The sequence below is a fragment of the Capricornis sumatraensis genome, chromosome 8 (genome assembly GCF_032405125.1).
Source record: "Capricornis sumatraensis isolate serow.1 chromosome 8, serow.2, whole genome shotgun sequence".
Classification (NCBI taxonomy): Eukaryota; Metazoa; Chordata; class Mammalia; order Artiodactyla; family Bovidae; genus Capricornis; species Capricornis sumatraensis.
Genome location: NC_091076.1, coordinates 94,762,050 through 94,784,380, shown reverse-complemented (window position 1 = coordinate 94,784,380; position 22,331 = coordinate 94,762,050). Strand labels below are relative to the sequence as shown.

Sequence of the window (22,331 nt, the reverse complement as noted above, 5' to 3'; positions counted from 1 at the left end):
GACATGAGTTTGGTAAACTCTGGGAGTTGGTGATGGACAGGGAGGCCTGGCATGCTGCAGTCCATGGGGGTCACAAAGAGTCCGACGCGACTGAGCAACTGAACTGAACTGAACTGAACCATCTTCATAGTAGACCTGCTAGCGAACTACGACTCTTGCTTTCTTGTATGCCTCAACCTGCTTATGGTCCTGTCTTGGGGCAGATCAGACCAATGAAAGGGTGGAGCAACTGGCTCCTGACAGCCACTACTGCTTCATCCTAATCAGACTAGATAGCTACCCCCTTACATATGATGAGGCTTAAGACGGTTCTCCATCCATGCTCTTCTGATAAGTTGGAAGGACAGGATATTTGTCCCATTTTATAGATGAGAAAGAAGCAGCCAGAGAAACGGAAGTGACTTCCACAGTCTCAGCACTAATTGATGATTCCGTCACTAGTGACTGGAATCAGACTTCCTGACTCCAGTGCAAGGCTCTCAATTCGACCTCCACAAACCCCGGGGTTGGGGATCAGCATGAGTGTGGCCCACCAGAATCCAAGCAGCTGGCCGCCGTGGATGATGGAGACAGTGCTGCCCAGAGGTGCCCTAAAGTGTGCTACTCATACTCAACAGCCTGTCCATGATAATCCTGACACTGAAAGTGGGCCATTCTCTGCCTCCGCTGCCTTGAAGTTCATTCTTTGGATGGTCATGGAAGAGAAGAAACCCTGGCCAGCAACTGAAAATCCCTTTTGGGATAAGTGGAAGCCGACTGAGACCACAGAAAATGCAGGTTTGAAAACGTGTTTGACGTCTGGCTATTGCATTTGATGACGAACTCAGTCCCAGGGGTAAGTGAGACAGGCCATAACTGGCCCCCTGGGTACCTCTACCCAGTACTGGTTTCTGCCGCTCTTTCCGACCGGTGCAGTCTCAGGCACACTGCCTCAAACCTCCAGCAAGCAGGAAGACGAAGTGCGCAAGCGCACTATGGACTACGCCCGCCACCGCCGAGCTGTACTTTGTTTCTTAGGAAACAGCCAATCAGCGATCCGGGCAGCGACCAATGGGAAGCGCAGAAGAGCCGGGCCGGCTAATTTGAACACGCGGCGCGGGCCGGAGGTTGGCCCAGGTAGGGTACTTGGGGAGAGGGCGATCTCTCGTGGTCCGGGTTTCCGGTCTGCTGCGGCGGGACCCTGCAGCGAGCGGCGACACCAGCGACGGAGAACCGACGAAGGGTAAGCACTGGCCCAAGGCTGAGCCGGTTCCGCGGGTTCCTGCGCTCTTGTCTGGACTCGCGGACCGAGCTGCTGGCGGCGGCGGAAGCCGGAGCCGGGCCTCTGTGCTGTACACAGAGGTGCAGCCTGAAGACCAATCAGGTCCTGGGTGGTCCTCTCCGAACATTGCGTGGGGCGGTGCGGGGAAAAGTCGCTTCCTTAGATGCCTGCGCGGGAGATCTGAACCCTCTGCTTATTTACGCGACCTTGACTGGGGCCCGCACATCTGCACCTCGGCCCAGCCCTCTGTACATCCGCTCTGGGAAAGGTCTTCTTACTCACACGTAAGGAAGAATTGGGTCCTTCCGCGCGCTAGGAGTGGAGACCTGGGACTGCACATCTGTATGGAGTAGCTAAGACCCTCGCTGTACATCTATGCAGAACTGTTTGCAGAGCTGTGCCAGGGGCCGTAACTTAGTTACTGGGGCACCTAGTAAATATTTGATGGAATAAAAGAAGGAATGAAAGAACGTCTGCATGACAGAACACCAGGCCTTCTGCTGTTGCTTCTAGGATGCCCTTTCTCTTAGCTCTGACTCTTTAATGTACTGAAGTGACACGGAAAACATAAGCTTGGTCTGTCTTGGGAAATAGGTTTTTTTGTTTGTTTTAACTTCAGACTGTGGATCTTCTGGTATCAGGGGGAAATGCCAGTAGGTCATATAAATTCTGATTATGTTGGCTAACATTTATTGACTTACCAGGTTTGAGTTAACTCATTTAATCCTCACAACAACCCAATGGCATAGATACTTAGATTTACATTTTACAGGTTAGGACGCAGAGAAATTAAGCTTAGCTCTGAGGAGAACATCCACATTTTTCTGTATAAGCTTCTCCTGGATGTTACCTTACTTTCTCCAGTCTCATCACTATCCTTTCTGGTCACCAAATTCCATGCTTCAAACAACTACCAACATATCCAGTCCTCCTCTGCCTATTTCATGACTGAATTTTTCCACCCTCAGAAAGACTTTAAAGTGTCTCAATTTGTTGCTCTTTATATTTATTATCCAGCCTAACTCCATTTTTTTTTACCTTTTTTTGAGAAAAAAGTATGCAAGTAGCATATATTTAGAGGTCTTTATAAAAATTGTCTCTATCTGGCCACAAAATGAATCTAAAGAGTTTTCATAGTACTGTACAAACCATATTCTATTTCCACAAGGAGTTAAGCTTAAGATACAAAAGAAAAAGGAATAAACTCACACTTGGATTTAAAAAAAATTTTTTTAATGACTTAGTCAAATAGGATATCATTGTAATTAAAAATAATTAGCATTAAACAGTGATAATGCCATTTATAAACCTTTGGGTGATGCAGTTAAAGAACACTTAGAGGTAAATTTATAGTCTTAAATGCTTACATTAGAACATTTTCAAGCTCAAAGTGAGGCAAATATCCAATTTTAATAAGATAGAACAGAACAACAGAATAAAAGTGTAGAAAATAAAATGAGTTAAGGGCAAAAATTAATGAAATAGAATTTTACTATATGATAGAGATGATTAACTTAGCCAAGAACTGTATCTTTGAAAAGACTAATAAAAAAGCCAGACCTCTGGTAATATTAAGACTAAAGAAACATGAAAAAATGACCTTAGGAATTAAAATAGGGACATAACTTTGGCTACTCAAAGATTAAAAGAGAAAGACTTCAATGGGAACCCTTTTTGATAATGCTTTTGGGCAAATTTCTAAGAAAAACAACTCACCAAAACTGATTTAGAAGATATGAAAATTTTCAACAAACCTAGGACTATTGAAGAAATTTAATTAGTTTAAAAACTACCTTCTCTGCCATGCCCTGTGGTGCTAAGTCACTTCAGTCGGGCAACCCTATAAACTGTAGCTCGCCAGGCTCATCTGTCCATGAGATTCTCCAGGCAAGAATACTGGAGTGGATTGCCATTCCCTTTTCCAGGAGATCTTCCCCACCCAGGGATCCAACGGGCTGTTTCCGTCTAACCTGCACTGGCAGGCGGGTTCTTTACCACTAGCGCCACCTACCTTCAAACACATTAAAACCCCACCAAATTCCACCAGAAATATACAGGCCATCTAAACACCGAGAAGACAATGGCACCCCACTCCAGTACTCTTGCCTGGAAACTCCCATGGGCGGAGGAGCCTGGTGGGCTGCGGTCCATGGGGTCGCTAAGGGTGGGACACGACTGAGCAACTTCACTTTCATTTTTCACTTTCATGCATTGGAGAAGGAAATGGCAACCCACTCCAGTGTTCTTGCCTGGAGAATCCCAGGGACGGGGGAGCCTGGTGGGCTGCTGTCTATAGGGTTGCACAGAGTCGGACAGGACTGGAGCGACTTAGCCGCAGCAGCAAACATGCAGAAACTCTCCCTAAAAGAAGAGAAAAGAAAACATTTCCAGTCTATTTTGTTTTACCAAAAATGAGGCAAAGAAAATTTCAAGTCATTCTCTTTTATAAATGTAGTTGTAAAAATCTGAAATAAAATATTAGTAACCAGAAGCCAACAATGTATTTAAAAAACTACATTATGATCATATTGGATTTATCACAGGAATGGGAGAATAGTTCAATGCTGGAAGATCTACTCATACAATTTACACATTTACAGATTAAAGGGAAAAAAACATATTCCATTAGGCACAAAAGTATAAGTCAATAGCCATTTATGTTTTTTTTTACTGGTAAGCTGGAAATAGAGGCGGGCTTCCCTGATAGCTCAGTTGGTAAAGAATCCACCTGCAATGCAGGAGACCCCGGTTCAATTCCTGGGTTGGGAAGATCCTCTAGAAAAGGGATAGGCTACCTACTCCAGTTTCCTTGGGTTTCCCTTGTAGCTCAGCTGGTAAAGAATCTGCCTGCAATGCAGGAGACCTGGGTTCGATCCCCGTGTTGGGAAGATCCCCTGGAGAAGGGAACGACTACCCACTCCAGTATTCTGGCCTAAAGAATTCCATGGACTGTATAGTCCATCAAACACGACTGAGAGATCTTCACTTCACTTCACTTCAGAAATAGAGGCAAATCTCCTTAAACCAACAAAAAAGTGAAATAATAGGAACATTCCCTGTAAAATCGGGAAAGAGACAAGACTGCTCACTATTGCTGCTTTCTTTTTTTTTTTTTCAGTCTATATTTTATTTATTTATTTATTTTTGGCCGTGCTGGGTGCTGTGCAGGCTTTTGTCTAGTTGTGGCAAGCTGGGGCTACTCTCTGGTTGCAGTACGGAGGCTTGTTATGTTGCAAAGCACAGTCTCTAGGGCTCAAGGGCTTCAGTAGTTGCAGCACATGCATTCTGTAGTTGCGGCTCCCAGGTCCTAGAGCACAGCCTCAATAGTTGTGGCACGAGGGCTTAGTTGCTCTGCAGCATGTGGGATCTTCCCAGCCCAGGGATCAAACTCGTGTCTCCTGCTTTGCCAGGTGGATTCTTTACCACTGAGCCACCAGGGAAGCCCCTATTGCTGCTTTCAAAATTGTACCCAAGGTCCTAGCTAGACAAGAAGAATAAATATCCTCGCCTGCAAGACAAGAAGAATAAAAAAATGATTAAAAAGGAATAAACAAAACTGTCCTTAGTTACAGTTTTGTCTTTTTCAAAAAACAAAAGAACACAGTGCTATCTCTGCACTACCACCCATAGAAAGAAACAGTCATCTTTGGATGTTTTTCACTAAGGTGAGGGGAAATAGGACTTGCAAAAGCTCAGGTAGAGGGCAGAACAGCCTTGGTTGAAGAGTAGTGCCTCTGATGACAAGACAAACTGAAGTTCTGGCCTTGCTACTTACCACCGACGTGACAATGTCCTTCCTGAGCCTCAGTTTGCTTTGTAGAGTAGGGAGGTAACAATTGTATCAGTAACTACAGAATGAGATTGTTGTGAAAATTAAATGAAACACTTGTAAAGCACTTAGCATAGTACCTGACATATAGTAAGTGCTCAATAAATGTTAGCTATTATATACTGCATATTATATATATAATATATATTATATATATATAAGATGGATACTTATGGTATCCATCTTATTTCCTTTTATGCGCTGGTTATTAGGAATCTGGAGAAGGAAATGGCAACCCACTCCAGTATCCTTGCCTGGAGAATCCTGTGGACAGAGGATCCTGGTGGGCTGCTGTCTATAGGGTTGCAGAGTTGGACATGACTGAAGCGACTTAGCATGCATGCGTAGCATTATATATTAATTATTTTTAGGCTTTTGGCTTCAGCCTGGTTTTTCTGGCCTTTATTCATTCATAGGACAAATATTACACAGTATCTACTGTGTTCTGGATTTGGTTCCGAGTTATCTGGGATGCACAGAGGGTCCCAATCTCTTGGAGCTTAACGACAAGAAACACTATGTTAGAGTTGTGAAGAAGCAATGAAGGGGGCCACAACAATTGCTGTAAAAAGTACAACACCCAAGGATAGGGACCTGCCTTCTGAGCTCCCAATGTCTGCAGGCAGACCCCCTCTAGTCCTCAAACATTCTTCTTCAGGGGCTTCTGAGGAGCATGGGTTTGTTTGTTCTATCCGTCCCTATGATGGTGGGCAGAGGAAGCTACCCTGAAAACAACTGAATCTTGGCTTCCCAGCCCCAGCTTGGCAGCGAACTAGCCTCCGGGTTTTAATGAGCTGCCCCGGGTTAGAAACAGGACGTGACTGTGGCTCGCTCAGAACCCTGAAGATCTTATTAAAGAATCATCTCCCTTGTACTTTGGGCTGAAATGCTCTTTCCAACTGAGGATCAAAGCAAACTTGACAAACGTTCTCTCATTAATCTCCCATCCCCCTGGGGCAGGCGCAGATCAGTAGCTGTTCTCTCCAGCTCTCAAAGGGAGAAGCTGATGTGACATCCACGAGGTGTGGCTGGTGGAAAGACCTCCCCAGCAGTCAGAGGCCAAAGCAGAGACCAGGACCCAGGTGTCCTGACTGGGGCCATGCCAGTGTCACCCTCCCCCCTCCCCACCTCCTACCCCACGCCCCCAGCACTTTCTCGGTAAGAAGGAAAACATCTCATTAGGCAAACAGTCTGCCTCGCTGGCCCTCAGGAGGCGGAGAGGAGAGAGCTGCAAAGGTTAGGCGCACTCTGCTGCCAGTGCCCTTTTTAATTTCCTGCTTTGAATGTGACGCCGCTCTGTGGTTCCTCCTCAGCTAATACCCTCTCAACGGGGAGCTGGGACTGGCCTTAAGGCAGCCAGTATAGACTCAGACGGTGGGACCAGGCACCCTCTGCCTTCACTTGCCTGGTCACAGGAGTGGAGTTCCTAGGAATTGCCTGGCAGTCCACTGGTTAGGACTCTGTGCTTTCACTGCCAAGGGCCCAGGTTCGATCCCTGGTCAGGGTACTAAGATCCTGCAAGCTGTGTGGTGAAACCAGAAAAAAAGTGAAGTTCCCTGGAGGTGGGAATGTGAGGATAGGAAACAGGCATTCTGAGTGTCGAAAATTAGGTCCAGTCCATTTATCTGAAAGTGTTTGCAGAAGGCGTAATGCTAGTTACATGAAAGGGATTATAATTATTATACAAACATAAGGGACCATTACAACAGTGTGAGCATGAGAGCGTAGTATATAATGTCATTATGAGGCATTGTAGCAGGCTCTATGGCCAGACTGCCTGGGTTGGAACTAGGATTCATCACTCCCTACCACTGGGATCTTGGGCAAGTTGTTTAACCCTTTCTGTCTCAATTTTGTCCTTGAAAAATGACTGAGAATAGTATCTATTAGAACTTACCTGGCAGTTCAGCAGTTAAGACTCCCTGCTTGCACTGTGAGGTTTCAATCCCCTGGTCTGGAAACAAAGATGCCTCATGCTGCCAGGTGTGGCCCAAAAGTAAAAAATAGAAATAATAATAATAGTATCTATCTTGTGGGGTTGCAACAGAGTCGAAAGGAGATGAAAAGTGTAAGGTGTCCAGAATGGTTCCTGAGTGGACACTTACCTATTATGTTTATTATTGTGATGGCCTGATGGCTGAGACAGGAATAGAATTAATTACTCAAAAAGATAATCATTGGTTGACATCTCTGTTCTGTGTGGGAAGAAGTTGGGACGTTTAGGGGTGAAGGACAAGAGTTTGAAATCAACTCAGTTGTGCCTCATCCCCCAAGGGAAGCATAAGTTGTTTGCTGGAGTATTAGGTAGAAATCCCACGTTTCTTTCCTGCATGACCTTGGTAATGGTGACCCGTTGGCAGAACCTAGTCTTTCCTAGGAAAGCATTCATCTATCCCTATCCCCCCAACCTTGAACAGCTGCCCCCCAACCCCCACGGCCTTTTCTTATCCCTGTTAATATATTCCTGGACTTGAGCTGAACTTTTCCAGGAATATCTGTGATTCCTGCATTCCAGAAATTCCATCTCTACCCTTGGTAGGCTGGCTTGAAGGAGAAATGAAAAAAGCACACAGAAAGGTCTGAGGGGAATTCAAGAGGGAATACATAAATAAGCTTTTGAAACGACTACCAGGGCAACATTAGGAAATCTATCCATGTCACCCTCTACAGGAACAGACTAAAGGAGAAACACCGTGTGATCATCTTAGCAAGTGCCAAAAAAGCATTCGATAAAATTTAGCACCCATTCCTAATGGGTAGTGGGGGGGGGGGGACTAAATATAGAAGAGCTAAAAATAGAAAGTAGCTGTCATTATTTACAAACTTATCATCATTTAATTGAAAACCTAAGAGAATCAATGACAATCTAATAGAACTCATAAGGGAGTTCAACAAGGTGGCCAGATACAAGATCCGCATATACGAGATCCGCATACAGAAATCGGTAGCTTTCCTACGTTCTGGCAAAACGAATTAGAAAATGTAATTTTTAAAAGAGCCTATTTCCAATATAGCAAAGACTGTACAGTAACTATTTGTAAATCTATCGAGAAATTTGCAAAATTTATGTGAGGAAAATAATAAAATTTTACTAAAGATTATAAAGTTGTGAATGATGAAAAGAGATACAATATTCCTATATGGGAAGACTTCATATTGTAAAGATGCTAATTCTCATATTAATCTATAAATTCAAAATAATTCCAATTAAAATCTTAGCAGGGTTTTTCATAGAACTTCATAAGCTGACTCTAAAATCATATAACGATAAGCTGCCCAAGAATGACCAAGAAAAAGAACAGTAAGGTGGTATAGAACCACAATAATTACAACAGTGAGTTACTGGAAAAGGAGAACAGAATGGGGAATCCAGAAACAAATTAATGTTTACATGAGAATTTAGTTATGTTAAATGTGGCATTTAAATTAGTGGAGAGTGAATGCACTGTTTAATAAATGATCTTGAGATAATTGCTTGCCATTTGGAAAGAAAAGATATTTAGAAATATTCTCATACCATTCACACACACAAAAATAAATTCCATCTGGATAAAGACCTAAATGTAAGAAAGGAAGAGTACTAGAAATATTTTTTTTAAGTGTTTATTACTTTGGGGAAGGACTGTCTTCTTAAATATGACATAAAAATAACAAAAGAAGAGGTTGACATATTTGACCATTTGAAAATTGGAAATTTCAAGTATGGCCGGAGTAGGATATTTCTTCAAGAATGCATAGTTGGGGTACCTCCCTGGTGGTTCAGTGGCTAAAACTCTGTGTTCCCAATGCAGGTGGCTCAGGTTCAGTCGCTGGTCAGGGAACCAGATCCTGCGTGCCACTAAATGGTTTGCATGCCGCAACTAAACATCCCACATTGCCAAAATGAAGATGGAAGATCCTGCATGCTGCAACTAAGACCAGGAGCAGCCAAATAAATAAATAAAAATAGATATTAAAAAAAAAGAATACATGATTGATTTGATGCCAAGAATAATATCAAGTAATTTACCACGCTAACAAAATAAAGGAGGAAAAAAAGCATATAATCATATCAGGAGATGCTGAAAGAGCATCAGATAAAGTTCTAGATATTCCTGGTAACAACTCTGAGTAAAAATAAGAACAGATGAAATTACTAATATGATAATGACCTATTTGTCTAAAAGTCAAAAACTAATATCTCTATAGTGAAGCAGTAAAGATCAAGATCCTTTAAGATCAAAAATAAGACAGGGGTGCCTATTTTCACCATTAGCATTTAACTCAAGGGAATGCAATAGACAATAAATGAAATATTTAGTATAATCGTGGAGAAGAAAGGGTAAAATAATTATTTTGTGATATATAATTGTGTACTCAGAAAACTCAGTAAGCTCTAATAAAAAACAGTTGAAATTAATAAGAGAGTTTGAGGATTGTAGGTAAAAGGCAAATATGTAAAAATCAATCTGTTTTTCCCTACTAGTGTTTACCGCTTGGAAATAGAGATTGGGGAAGGTATTCCATTCATATTAGCAATTAAGTTCATAAAGTACTTGGGAATTATATTAAAAGAACAATGATATTAAAAAAAGAAAAAGAAAATATCTGAATCTACAAAAAATACCTGAACAAATCAACAGGTAATAGCCATGTTCTTATATGAAAACATCTAATATAAAATAAATATGTAAATTTAATATTGATTCCAATTGTAATCCCAGCTAGGTTTTTTGAGGGGGAATTGGTTCTGAGATGGAGATGGAATTGATAAAGATATTCTTAAAGTCAAATAGAAAAAAGAAATGATTGAAAATAGCCAAGAAAATCATGAAACAGTAATCTGGGGGTAGGGTTAGGTCTGGCCTTGCTGGATAAGAAGCAACTGTGGGGACTTCCCTGGTGGTCAGTGGTTGGGACTCCATGTTCCTATTGTGGGTGGCTGGGTTCGACCCCTAGTCAGGGAAACCGTATCCCGCATGTCACAACCAAGACCCACTGTGGTCAAATAAATGCATTAAAAAATTTTTTTTAAGGAATGGTGTTCCTTTTAAAAAGAACTGTTGTGTTGGCACAGGAATAGACAGACTAGTGGAACATAATAGAAAGTCCACCTATACAGTCACTTGGATGTGGCAAAGGTGGTATTTCAAGAGAAAAAGATTTGTGCTATGCTGTTCTTAGTAGCTCAGTTGTGTCTGACTCTTTGTGACCCCATAGACTGCAGCCCGCCAGACTCCTCTGTCCATGGAGATTCTCCAGGCAAGAATACTGGAGTTACTATAGCCTCCTCCAGGGGATCTTCCCAACCCAGGGATTGAACCCAGGTCTCCCACTTTGCAAACGGATTCTTTACCATCTGAGCCACCAAGGAAGCTCAGGAATACTGGAGTGGGTAGCCTATCCCTTCTCCAGGGGATCTTCCCTACCCAGAAATCGAACTGGGGTCTCCTGCATTGCAGGCGGATTCTTTAGCAGCTGAGCTACCAGGGAAGAAGAAAGATATTTGTTAGTGATTGGTGCTGGCATCAGTATTTTTATTCTCTCGAGGTATAAAACGGAGATGAGCTATAGAGGAGGTGGGAGAAGGTCCCTGAATACTAGACTGAGGGATACCCGGTCAGGCCTGAGTCAGATTGGGCCTCATCGCCATCGCCTCTGTGCCCAGGTGTTGCCATGGTGATGGCGGTGGAGGACAGCATGTTGCGGGTTGTGGTGCGTCTGCGGCCCCCGACTCTGAAGGAGCTGGAGAGTCAGCGGCGGCCTGTGGTTCAGGTGGTAGACGAGCGTGTGCTGGTGTTCGACCCTGAGGAGCCCGATGGGGGCTTTCTTGGCCTGAAATGGGGCAGCGCCCAAGATGGCCCCAGGAAGAAGGGCAAAGACCTGACGTTTGTCTTTGACCGGGTCTTCGGTGAGACGGCCACCCAACAGGATGTGTTCCAGCACACCACCCACAGCATCCTGGACAGCTTCCTCCAGGGCTACAACTGCTCAGGTGAGCCGGCCTGCCCCTCCGCTGGGCACCAGATGAGGAAGGCTCTGGCCCTGCCTTCTCTGTGGGCCCCTCAGTCTTCTCTGATGTGGGGGCCACTCTGCTGGGCCCTGGGATACAATAGGTCAGACAGACAGGGTTCCTGCCCTCTGGATGCTTACAGTCTAGGGCAGGGAGAAGACACGTCACAAAATCACACCTGCAAGGGTGCGCTTATCAACTGATTCCATAGAGGAAGCCACCCAGGCTGCAGAAGGTGCCCTGAGGAAGGGATGGATAAGCTTCCACCCGCGGTGGCGACCCCTCTGCCCTCACGTCCACAGGCCTACAGGGGGACCAGGAATGGACACGGAGAACTCGACAGCTGGGAACGTGGGGGCTGCGGGTGGGTGGGAGCAGTGCGACCATGCACGTGGAAGGAAGCAAAGGGGTTTGGAGGAGAAGAGGGGCTGAGCGGATGAAAATGCACTGGGGGAGCCCTCTCACCACCCTCCTCCCTACTCTGTCCTCTCTAGTGTTTGCCTATGGGGCCACTGGGGCCGGGAAGACACACACCATGCTGGGAAGAGAGGGGGACCCTGGCGTCATGTACCTGACCACCATGGAGCTGTACAGAAGACTTGAGGCCTGCCAGGAGGAGAAGAGATTCGAGGTGCTCATCAGCTACCTGGAGGTACGGCTCTTGGCGCCCCAGGACGGGGCAGCCTCATCCCTCATTCTCACAACCACCTGAAGAGGGAGTGGGGTGGAGCAGGCAGGAGGGAAAGAGGGTAGTAGGAAGTGGGAGGACAGGGGCCCAGAGGGCGGACACAGCTCCAAGAGAGACTGCGTGTGAACTGACCCTAGTCGTCACATTACGTCATCTCGCCAGGGTCATTCACCAAGCATGTCTTGTCATTTTCTCCAGCCCAGGAACTCTGCCCTCCCCCAGCCCCCTAGGGGAGAGACTTCCTGACCAGCCTCTCCACCAGGCCCCTCCTTGGCCTCCTTTCTCCTCAGGTGTACAATGAGCAGATCCACGACCTCCTGGAGCCCAAGGGGCCCCTTGCCATCCGTGAGGACCCCGACAAAGGGGTGGTGGTACAAGGACTTTCCTTCCACCAGGTAAGACTTGGGCTTAGGTGGGACGGGCAGCCCCACTGGTCCTCTGGGATCCCCTCACCAGGAAGTTTGGGGATGTCCTGGATCCTGTCGGGGGGGCAGTGGTGATAGGTGATAGTGGGGTGACATTGGTTCTGAAGAGCTGCCCTTCTGCTGGGGAAAAGTCCTGGTTGGAGAGACCACAGCCCCCGCCCATTGTGTCTCCTCTGCAGCCAACCTCGGCTGAGCAGCTGTTGGGCATGCTGACCCGGGGGAACCGTAACCGCACACAGCACCCCACTGATGCCAACGCTACATCCTCCCGCTCCCATGCCATCTTCCAGGTGAGCAGGGACCACCGGCCAGGATCTGAGTTTGGACTCCTGGTGGCCAGCATCCCCTCACCCTGGCCTTCTGCCCCCAGATATTCGTGAAGCAGCAGGACCGGATCCCAGGTCTGACCCAGGCCCTTCGCGTGGCCAAGATGAGCCTCATCGACCTGGCGGGCTCCGAGCGGGCATCCAGCACCCACGCCAAGGGGGAGCGGCTACGGGAGGGAGCCAACATCAACCGTTCGCTGCTGGCTCTCATCAATGTCCTCAATGCCCTGGCGGACGCAAAGGTAAATCCGCATGGAGCCAGGCTCCTCCCCAGGGCAACAACCCAGTGCCAAGGACGAGGGTCCCTACCTCCAGCCCTGGGCCAAGATTCCCTGGTGGTCCAGTGGTTAGAACTCGGTGCTTTCACTGTAGTGGCCCTGGTTCAATCCCTAGTTGGAGAACTAAGATCTTGCAAGCCCAGTAGCTTAGTCAGAAAACAAAACAAAAGCAAAAACAGGGACTTCTCTGGAAGTTTAGTGGCTAAGACTCCATGCTCACAATGCAGGGGACCTGGGTTCCATCCCTGGTCACGAAACTAAATCCCGCGTGCCACAATCAAGACCCAGTGTAGCCAAATAAATAAATTTTAAAAAATATATAAATACCCCCCAAAACCCCAAAGCTATCGAGTCTCGGCTTGGGTCTGTCTAGTCTAGACACTCACTCCACACCCGCCCCCCGTCCCCAGGGCCGAAAGTCTCACGTGCCGTACCGGGACAGCAAGCTGACCCGCCTCCTCAAGGACTCCATCGGGGGCAACTGCCGAACAGTGATGATCGCTGCCATCAGCCCCTCCAGCCTGACCTACGAGGACACCTACAACACCCTCAAGTATGCCGACCGGGCCAAGGAGATCAAACTCTCGGTGCGTGCCAGCCGGGACGGCCAGCCTGGGGTAGGGGTGTAGGGGTGTCGGGGGAGCCCCCAGACTGGGAGGAGGAGGGGACAGGACCCAGCAGCTTCCTCCAGTACCTGGAGCGAGCATTCCCGCAAGGCCCAGAGGAGAGGTGACCCAATCTTCGTCCTTCAAATACCCCAGCACTGGGATGGTTGAGGCTGAATGATCTCGAGAGGAAAGCAACAGAGAGGAATGGCCGAGTGTCAGCCAGTGATCTTTGTCAGATTTGTTTTTAGCAGCAGGCCCTTATTTTTGGTAAAACAACATATGATGCAGATAGAAGCAGAGTTGCCTGGTTTCCCCTGCCTCCCACAGGGAGCCCCGGGGCTCCCGGATCCACTGCTGCAAAGCCCCTGGGCTGGGGAGAGTGTATAGGTCAGGGAGCCCGGGGTCTCAGGGTCAAATGCAAGCTCTCCTCCTGCTGTGTTAGGTGAGCCCCTGGCCTCCCCGTTTCCTCAGTCCTGAGGGTGAGCAGCCGGGGTGTGAGTGAGGTGCCTAGCAGTGTCTGGCTGTTGGAAGTAGTTGCCAAAAGCTGCTTTGAATAAACAAACAGATCTCTCCCCTGTGTCCCCACCTCAGCTGAAGAGCAGCGTGATCAGCCTGGACTGCCACATCAGCCAGTATGCCGCCGTCTGCCAGCAGCTCCAGGCTGAGGTGAGGAGCCGCCTGGGGAGCTTGACCAGGGGGCAGGGCACTCGGAGGGCAGGCCAGGAGCGCCGGGGTGCCGCCAGGGTGCTCTGCCACCACCCTGCGCTCAGCCGGTGCTCTGAGGGGATGGGCCGCTTTGTTCCAGGTGGCCGCCCTGAGGGAGAAGCTCCGGGTGTATGAGGCAGGAGCCCAGGCCCCACCGCACGGCCCTCCACGGTCCCCCGAGCCAGGCGCTCCGCGCCAGCCGTGAGTTCTGTCACCCTATCCCGCCCTGTCCTTTCCCCAGCCTGTGGAGGGCTAGGACTCCTCGACTCTGTTCTGGCACCTGGGGTCAGGGATTCTCATTCAGTGCTCAGCACTCTGATTGTCACCTAGAATGTTCTGTGCTGGAGGAGTAAATCACACCCCAGTCCATATAAGCAGCATCTGCTGTTCACAAGAAGGTGCGTTCAAGGAGTGGGTGTCATTGTTTTCCGGGCTTCCCAGGTGGCACTGCTGGTAAAGAACCTGCCTGCCAATGCAGGACATGTAAGAGAAGCGGGTTCGATCCCTGGGTTGGGAAGATCTCCTGGCGGAGGGCATGGCAACCCACTCCAGTATTCCTGCCTGGAGAATCCCATGGACAGAGGAACCTGGCAGGCTACAGTCCATGGGGTCGCAAAGAGTTGGACACGCCTGAAGTGATTTAACGTGCCCGCACGTTAAACCAGAAAATCCTTGACTCCTTCTTCACCCTCAGCTACTAGCCACCTGTTACCTGAGCATCCAACCCCTTACAGACTCTGTACCACCTGAAGCCACAGAGGTCCTGCCCCGCCCTGCTTTTCCCACTTGCCGCTGCTTCACACCTCGCAAACCTCTCCTTTCCTCCTTAGCATCCCCAGCTGCCCCTCACCATCCCACCTCCCCAGCCAGCCCCGCACCCCAGAGCTCCAGCCAGGGTCAGCAGTCCTTCAAGAGGAGAGCCTGGGATCAGAGGCCCCAGGGGAGAAGGTGATGGACGGGAACTCCTCAAATAGGGAGCAGCCCCCAGAAGATAAGGATGAAGGCCCGGCCAAGGAGGTAGGGCTTGGAGCTGGTGGAATATTAGAAGAAAATCCCCTCTCCCAACTCATGGGTCCCTTCAGTCTTGGCTTCTCTGCTTGGATGGCTTATATCTCAGTCATTGGAAGACTTTCAGATTCTGTGCAGGAAGAACTAGTCAGATCCGGTGTGTCTGAAAGCAGGGAGCCTGTGTATTACCAGAAGGGGAGGAGGGAGGGAGGACCTGAACTGGGAGAGAGAAGGACCCTACTAGGACCAAGTCATTCTGGGAGCTGTCATTCCCGCTCTTGGGGGATGGGTGGGTTTCAGGAGGCTCTCTACCTGTGACACTCTTCCTCTCCAAATTCCAACCCAGGTGCCAGAACAGAACCTCAGACACCCTTCGCCCAGGTCCCCTGACCTGACCATGCAGCCCAAGCCAGTCGTGGACCCCCTCCCACCACCAAACTTGGACAGGGACCGTTCTAAGCAGTAGGTATCTTCTTGCTCCTCTCCAGACTCCAAAGTGGGCGGTGATGGGTTCCAGGCCCCCTGGAAGGAGAAAAGTGAAAGTCGCTCAGTCGTTTCTGACTCTTTGCAACCCCACAGACTGTAGCCTGCCAGGCTCCTCTGACCATGGAATTCTCCCTGGAAGGAGAAGTGGTGCCAAGCATATCACAGAAGCTCTGTTTGTGTTTTAGTTAAAGAGGCAGGTCTTTATTTTTTTGGCTGCTCTGGGTCTTCATTGCTGCACATGGGCTTTCTCCAGTTGAGGCGAGCAGTGAATATTCTTCATTGCAGAGGCTTCTCTTGTTGCAGCTTGTGGGCTCTAGAGAGCAGGCTCAGTACTTGTGGTGCACAGGCTTAGTTGCTCCAAGGCATGTGGGATCTTCCCAGATCAGGGATCAAACCCCATGTCCCCTGCATTGGCAGATGGATTCTTAACCACCACACCAGGGAAGTCCAAGAGGCGAGTCTTTCGTCATCCAATTGTCCCATACCTGCTGTCAACAATTTGAGATTATCGCCTACTCTGTTTACGTAGCAGCCTCTCTTTATTACTCTGTGTAGCTGGCAGTTTGACAAGAGGGAAGCAAAACACCAAATTCCATCCAGACAGCTGGCGAATGCCAAGGTAGGGCAGGGCTGCCTGGGGCTGGAGCTATGCTTTCCAGTTTAAGGGCCAAGCTGCCCGTGCTCAGCCAAGAGAAGTTGGGCAGCCGCTGAGGATGGGACAGCCTTCCTGAGTCAGGTGTTCGTCGTCTGTCTCATTGACAGATTGACTGAGGCTATTTCTCCTCAGAAGTAAATACAAACCCAGAGAGAAATGGCTTTTGGACCATTCTTTCTGTGCTTAATAGAGAGGTGCTGCTAGTATTTTCTTCCTTGGCCCCCAGAACATAAATCCTTTGCCACTTAGCTTTGCTGCTGCCAACCCGACACCTCCCTCCACAGCACGCCTCACGCTAGGCAGTGTATTTAAAGCTTCTGGACAGAAGGGCCTGTTTAATTTTATTTCTTGTTGAGGAGTATCTGTTCCCGACTCAGCAAAAATGCTGCAGCCTGAATAATCAGTGGCTTATTATCTGTCTCCTGCTGCCGACTCCTCAGGGCCCAGGAGTGGCAGGAATGTACTGGCAGGATGTCCCCTGGGCCCCCAGGGAACAACCACGGGCTGCCACTGATGACTCAGGGTCTCTTGGCCTGGAGTCCTCTGTTGCGAAGACAGGGGACACCAGGGTTCTCATTTCTGCTTTGCCTCTGATTTTGTGGTTTCTGACAAGCGGCTTCAACCTTGGCTACGATTTGGGCATCACGGTCCAGAGCTAAAAATGTTGTTTAGTTGCTAAGTCCTGTCTGACTCTTTTGCTCCCCCATGGACTATAGCCCACCAGGCTCTTCTGTCCATGTTATTTCCCAGGCAGGAATACTGGCGTGGATTACCATTTCCTTCTCCAGGAGATCTTCCCGACCCAAGGATCAAACCTGCGTCTCCTACATTGGGAGGCAGGTTCTTTACCACTGAGCCACTAGGGAAGCAGAGCTAATAACAGATACTAATAAAAGTGATGGGAGACCCAAAGTATCAGGGGTTGTGGAACATTCTAGATCCGCAGCCCCTGATACTTGGGAACACCCTAACAACCAGATAATCGAAAGTAATTTCACTTTGACTTTAGAATTTAGAATCTTAGACCACCGGGACACTGAGTAGATTTTAGATTTTCCAGTTCAGTGGTTTTGCAGAATTTTTTTTTTAGCAGCAAAGCCCTGTCTTCAAATGAAATCTTATCCTGAGGTCTAATATGTAGAACAGATAAAGCAGAGCTGTTCCATTAAAAATGTCCTCTGATGGGTTTCTTGAAACCTAAATTGAAAACTCGTGGTATAGGCCAGCTCCCCGTTTGCCAGGGCTACAGGACAAGAGGGACGGAGTCAGACCTGGGTCATCTGACAGCCAGGTCAGACCGTTTGTCCCTAGATCCCCACTTTTCCCAGTTGTCTTATTTTCATATGATTTGTGGCTCAGGCAGATATGGAATGAGTTTCTGCAGTGTCCTTTTTAATTTATATCCTGCCTTCTTTCACAGGGGCCTGGAGGCTGCTTTATAAAATGAGTTTGGGCTCCCTGTGCACACACTGAGGGCAGAGGAGGGGGCTCAGAGATGCCCAGGCAGGAAGTGCTGCCCAAGGATACATGATTGGCCATGAATCATTCCCACCGAGATAACTGTGTTTATTCTTTTATCATAGGTGTGCCTCACAGAAAGAAAATTTGCTTTATTAGAATCTAAATTTATAACATCAATAATCACATTATCCTCGTAATTTCCTTTAAATAGCCCCTCAGTGCATGCAAAGTACATGTTAATACACACACACTCTTTTCAGGATCCCAATTGTTAAATAGAAAGTGCAGGCTGAATGCATTTTTGAGGGTCTCCTCAGAACCAAGATCAACACGCCTGTCTTATTTAATCTCCTCTTACCCTAATGAGGTAGACGGCATGATTATTATTATTATAGAATACAATAATTAGCTAACCTTACAGTGCTGAGTATGTACCAAGTACTCATTAAACAGTTTATATCTAAAATAACCCGCTGGAGTCTGGTGGTTAGGACTCTAAATTTTCACTGCTAAGGGTCCGGGGTTCAATCCCTGATCAGGGAATTAGGATCCCGCAAGCCGCCAGGCATGGCCAGAAATTTTAAAAATAACCCATTTCATCTTCCCAGCAATCCTATGAGGTAGCTGCCTGTGTTATCCTCATTTTAGGGATGTGGACACTGAGGGTGCCAGGTGATCCAGGGTCACACAGCTAGGAAGTGTTGGAGCTGGAATTTGAGCTGTTGGTCTGGCTTGAGCCGGCCTCTTCCCTGCGACCTCTCATGGCCCCTGGGAAATGGACTTACTCACAGCACTCGTAGGTGGCAGAGCTGAGAGGAAACTCAGAAGTTCCGAGGCCATTCACTCCCCTTTCCCCACTTCCCGAGTACCGTCTTTGTCAGGGGACATTTTTAGTGGGTGAAGCCTCCCACCCTTACCCACAGTCATCTCCGCCAGCCTTGGTCTTCAGCACAACTGGGAGGGTGATGAGGCTGGCCAGGCGGTCCCGTCAAGGCAGAAGGGGTCCAGTGTGTGTGTGCTGCTCACGGCCGAGAGAGCTGAGGCGGGGCGGGGACCCCCTTGCCTCTCTTCCAGGTTGGCCCTGAGGGTGCTGCGCCTGGCCCAGCGCCAGTATTCCCTGCTCCAAGCAGCCAACCTCCTGACCCCCGACATGATCGCAGAATTTGAGACGCTACAGCAGCTGTTGCGAGAGGAAAACGCTGAGCCTGGAGGGGAGGCTTCTGGGGAGCCTGGCCCAGCCAGGAAGGCACCTCTGGCTCAAGAGCTGCGTTCAGAGTCAAGTGAGTCTCAGCCCTGCTCTGCTTCCTTCTGCCAAGGGGTGCCCACAGCCTCAGATGCATGGTTTGGTGGGAGGCTGGACCCCTGGGACTATGGGCATCTGCACAGAGAGGCCCAGGAGTCACGCAGACCTGAGGAGTCAGGCGTTCCTGCCTGTCTCGTGTCTCCCCAGATTCTAGAAACTCTTCTCCCTTCAACCCCTGATCCCTCTCCGCACCCTCCTCCTCTCTGCCCAGAGTCTGCAGGATACTCGGGCCCTGTGACTCGGACCATGGCAAGACAACTGAGTGCCCTCGCACACACTCTAGGGGTCCCCCGTGGGCCAGACTGCACTCCACCCCAGGCATCTCGGGAGGCCACAGAGAAGAAGAGGAGGAGACCGAGCCCCTCAGAGCCAGACAGCCCCCCAGCCCCAAAACTGGGGACCAAGCGCCAGCGCCAGTCCCTCCTGCCCTGCCTGAGGAGGGGGACCCTGCCTGAGGCTCGGCTTCCATGTGGGCCCAGCACCCCCACGGGGAAGAGGGCCCCCTCTCCCTGCCCATCCCCTCGCTTCTGCCCAGCTACCGTCATCAAAAGCCGGGTGCCCCTGGGCCCTTCCGCTCTGCAGAACTGCTCCACTCCTCTGCCCCTGCCCTTTCGGGACCTCAACGCCACCTTTGACCTCTCCGAGGAGCCCCTTGCAAAGCTGGGCCTCCACGAATGCGTTGGCTGGGACAGTGTGCCCCAGGAGCTGAACAGGCTGGATCAGCCCTTCATCCCCAGGTGAGTCTCCCTTCCAGCCTCCCAACAGGGGATCAGGGGTCAGCGAGGGCCAGAGGTGCTGTCAAAGGGAAGAGGAGACAGTCCGCTCTGAGTTGACTCTACGACTCTCTCCCTTCGGTCTGACCAGCATCCTGGCCCAGGGGAGCAGAGGATGAGTTTCTGTCGAGGCGTGGCTTCTCTTGGGGGTCCTGCCTTGTCTGTCTATACTTCAGAGCCACCAGCTCTGTGCTGGTTTGTGACATGCCCACAGTAGCTCACAGAAGCCCCCTGCCAGCAGGGAGTAGGAACTAACCCGGGGTGCCCACCCCACTCTGTTTTTCTGCATCACTCAGGCCTGGCCTGAGTTGTGTGTTCCTCTGAGAAGTACCTGTTTCCACCACTTCCACCCCAGATCCAGCCCAGCGTCTGGAACTGGGAAGGGAGGGAAATCCTGAGAAAACTTCATTTGGCGTTTTCAGGTGGAAAGCTGCTCTCCCCCCTTGCCCTCTGCCTGCATGGCAGGGCAGGGGAGCAGCGGCCAGCTCAGGACCACAAACAGGCTGCAGACTAACCTGGACTCAGGAGGCCAAGGGTGGCAGGCTGCCCGCTACCCCCATCCCTCCCACAGCCTAAACCCTCCTCTCGGTAACAAGCTCAGAGCCAGGCAGGTGCAAGGGTGAAACTGTCTGAACTCCAGTTCCCTGGACACGCCACAAACTGACACCTGGATGTTCTCCCAGAACAGGGCTGTCACTCAGCTGTCAGCCGAGGCCGAGTGAGGCAGGGAGAGGAATCCGCCTCGTAGGAGAAGGAAACCTCAGAGGTCATCCTGTCCACCCTCCCAGCCCCGCCAGCCCAGGCGCCGGAGAGGGGAGTGGCTGGCACCCGTTTCTGGTTCCCTTCTGATCCCTTCGTCTCCCTCCCTCCCCAGCGGCCCCATGCCCCTGTTCACCATGAAGGGCCCCAAGCCAGCATCTTCCTTCCCTGGGACCTCAGCCCGCAAGAAGAGGCGTGCTGTGAGGTGAGGTTGGGGGGATGTGTGGGGTGGGGGCAGAGAAAGAGCTTTTACCAGGGCAGCGGATGCCCAGGCAAACTACAGGCTTTGTACGCGCGTGTGCACGCGCGTGTGCGTGTCCGTGTGTGTGTGAGTGGACCCCTTGGAGCCAGTAGTAGTGTGGGAGTCTTGTGAGCAGGGCCAGCATCTGATTGTCTGACTGAGGGTCCCAAGTTCCTGCTATTACGGGATTATACTAGAGGTGGGTGTCTCCCCGCTTTGGTAAAGGCTGCGGGCCCCCTCTTCACGAGCGAGACATGTTCGTTGGATAACCCAGGCAGTGGACTACCCCACCCTTCACTGCTACTTCCCTTCCAAACCCCACTCAGCTCCCCTTCCTTTTGATGCTCAAGTCTCCCCCTGCTCCCAAGGCTCGGTGTCTAGCTCTCACCACCACCACCCATCCCCCACCCCGACCCCCACCCCCACCCCACCCCCATAGTCCACAGACTTGGCTGTGACCTTCCCACCCTTCTTGCTTCCTTCCTTCCCCCCACTGCAGTTCCTCCGTCTTCCGCTCACTGGGAGTCGCCCGGGGCTGCAGCCGCATCGCTCGCCTTCCCAGCACCACCCTGAAGAGGCCAGCTGGGCCCCTGGCAATCCCAGGTGACTGGCATTTGGGAGCAGGATGATCTGGGCCACAGTGGCAGATGGAGACAAGAAGTAGGAGGGGACAGGGTGGGCTGAGACCTGGGTGAGAGGAGGGCCTAGGGTCCTTCCAAGCACCTCAGTGACCCTAGTAGGAGGGGAGACATGGGTTTTGGGGTGGGGGAAGGGAATTGTGGGAGGTAGCCTCATTTTCTCCTTCCTCCCGACCGCCCCTCATCCAACTGGCCTGCAGAGACCCCCTCCAGTCCCCACTACCCTGGAAACCAGAAAAGCCAGGAGGAACTGATGGGGGTTAAGGGGGCACTGTCAGCTGGGAGCTGCTCCATCAAGGTGTCCTGACCGCCTGGCCCCTCTTGGTCCCTGGAGCCGCCTGCATCAGGAGCCCTGACCTGCCTTCCTGACTCACAGCAATTAAGGCCAACACCCTCTTCCTTTATTAACAGTCCTCCCCCAGCTGTTCATTCTGCTACTCACCCTCTTTATTAATCTCTTGTTACACTCAGCTTCTCAGTGTGTATATATTCATCTGTGAGTGTTAACGTGTTGCTATTTGAAAGGGTGCTGCCATCATTCCCCCCTAGTTTATAATGCCCTCCAGGCAGGAAGCTAGCTATGGGGGGCTTTGTTTCCTACTCTCCTTCCCCCACCCCCCACCCCCCCCATCTAACACAGGGCTCTGTGCAGTGGAGGAGGGGTGAGCATGGGAAGAGGAGCAGATGGGGGAGAGTCCCAGCTTGCCTCTTCTTCCTGGCTTTTAGAGAAAGGCCTCTTCAGCCCCATCCCCCGAGCCTGAAGCAAGAGCCCAGCCCCCTGCAGCAGTCCTAACGATCATGCTGATAATGGTGCCTTGATTTCCAAATGAAAAGAGTTAATCATTTTTACCCTATTGTAAACAGGATACACACTCAGTGTAAGAAGAAGTGTAAA

General features: G+C 49.9%; 1 protein-coding gene across 1 annotated transcript; it reads left to right on the top strand.

Moving 5' to 3' along the window:
- Positions 1–1,114: 1,114 nt before the first annotated feature.
- KIF18B (kinesin family member 18B) lies at positions 1,115–22,331 on the top strand. Its single transcript, XM_068978068.1, has 16 exons — positions 1,115–1,222; positions 10,738–11,064; positions 11,577–11,734; positions 12,061–12,165; positions 12,375–12,485; positions 12,566–12,763; positions 13,210–13,386; positions 13,999–14,073; positions 14,213–14,313; positions 14,979–15,130; positions 15,456–15,582; positions 18,797–19,002; positions 19,210–19,762; positions 20,673–20,762; positions 21,298–21,401; positions 21,637–22,331. Exons 2-16 carry the CDS (start codon positions 10,746–10,748, stop codon positions 21,741–21,743), a joined length of 2,583 nt encoding a protein of 860 aa, XP_068834169.1. The 5' UTR covers positions 1,115–1,222; positions 10,738–10,745; the 3' UTR covers positions 21,744–22,331.

Coding starts and splice junctions, on each gene's coding strand:
- KIF18B (XM_068978068.1), top strand. CDS start 10,746: ATGGTGATGGCGGTGGAGGACAGCATGTTGCGGGTTGTGGTGCGTCTG. Junction 11,735..12,060: donor TGCTCATCAGCTACCTGGAG/GTACGGCTCTTG, acceptor CTTTCTCCTCAG/GTGTACAATGAGCAGATCCA. Junction 12,166..12,374: donor AAGGACTTTCCTTCCACCAG/GTAAGACTTGGG, acceptor TCTCCTCTGCAG/CCAACCTCGGCTGAGCAGCT.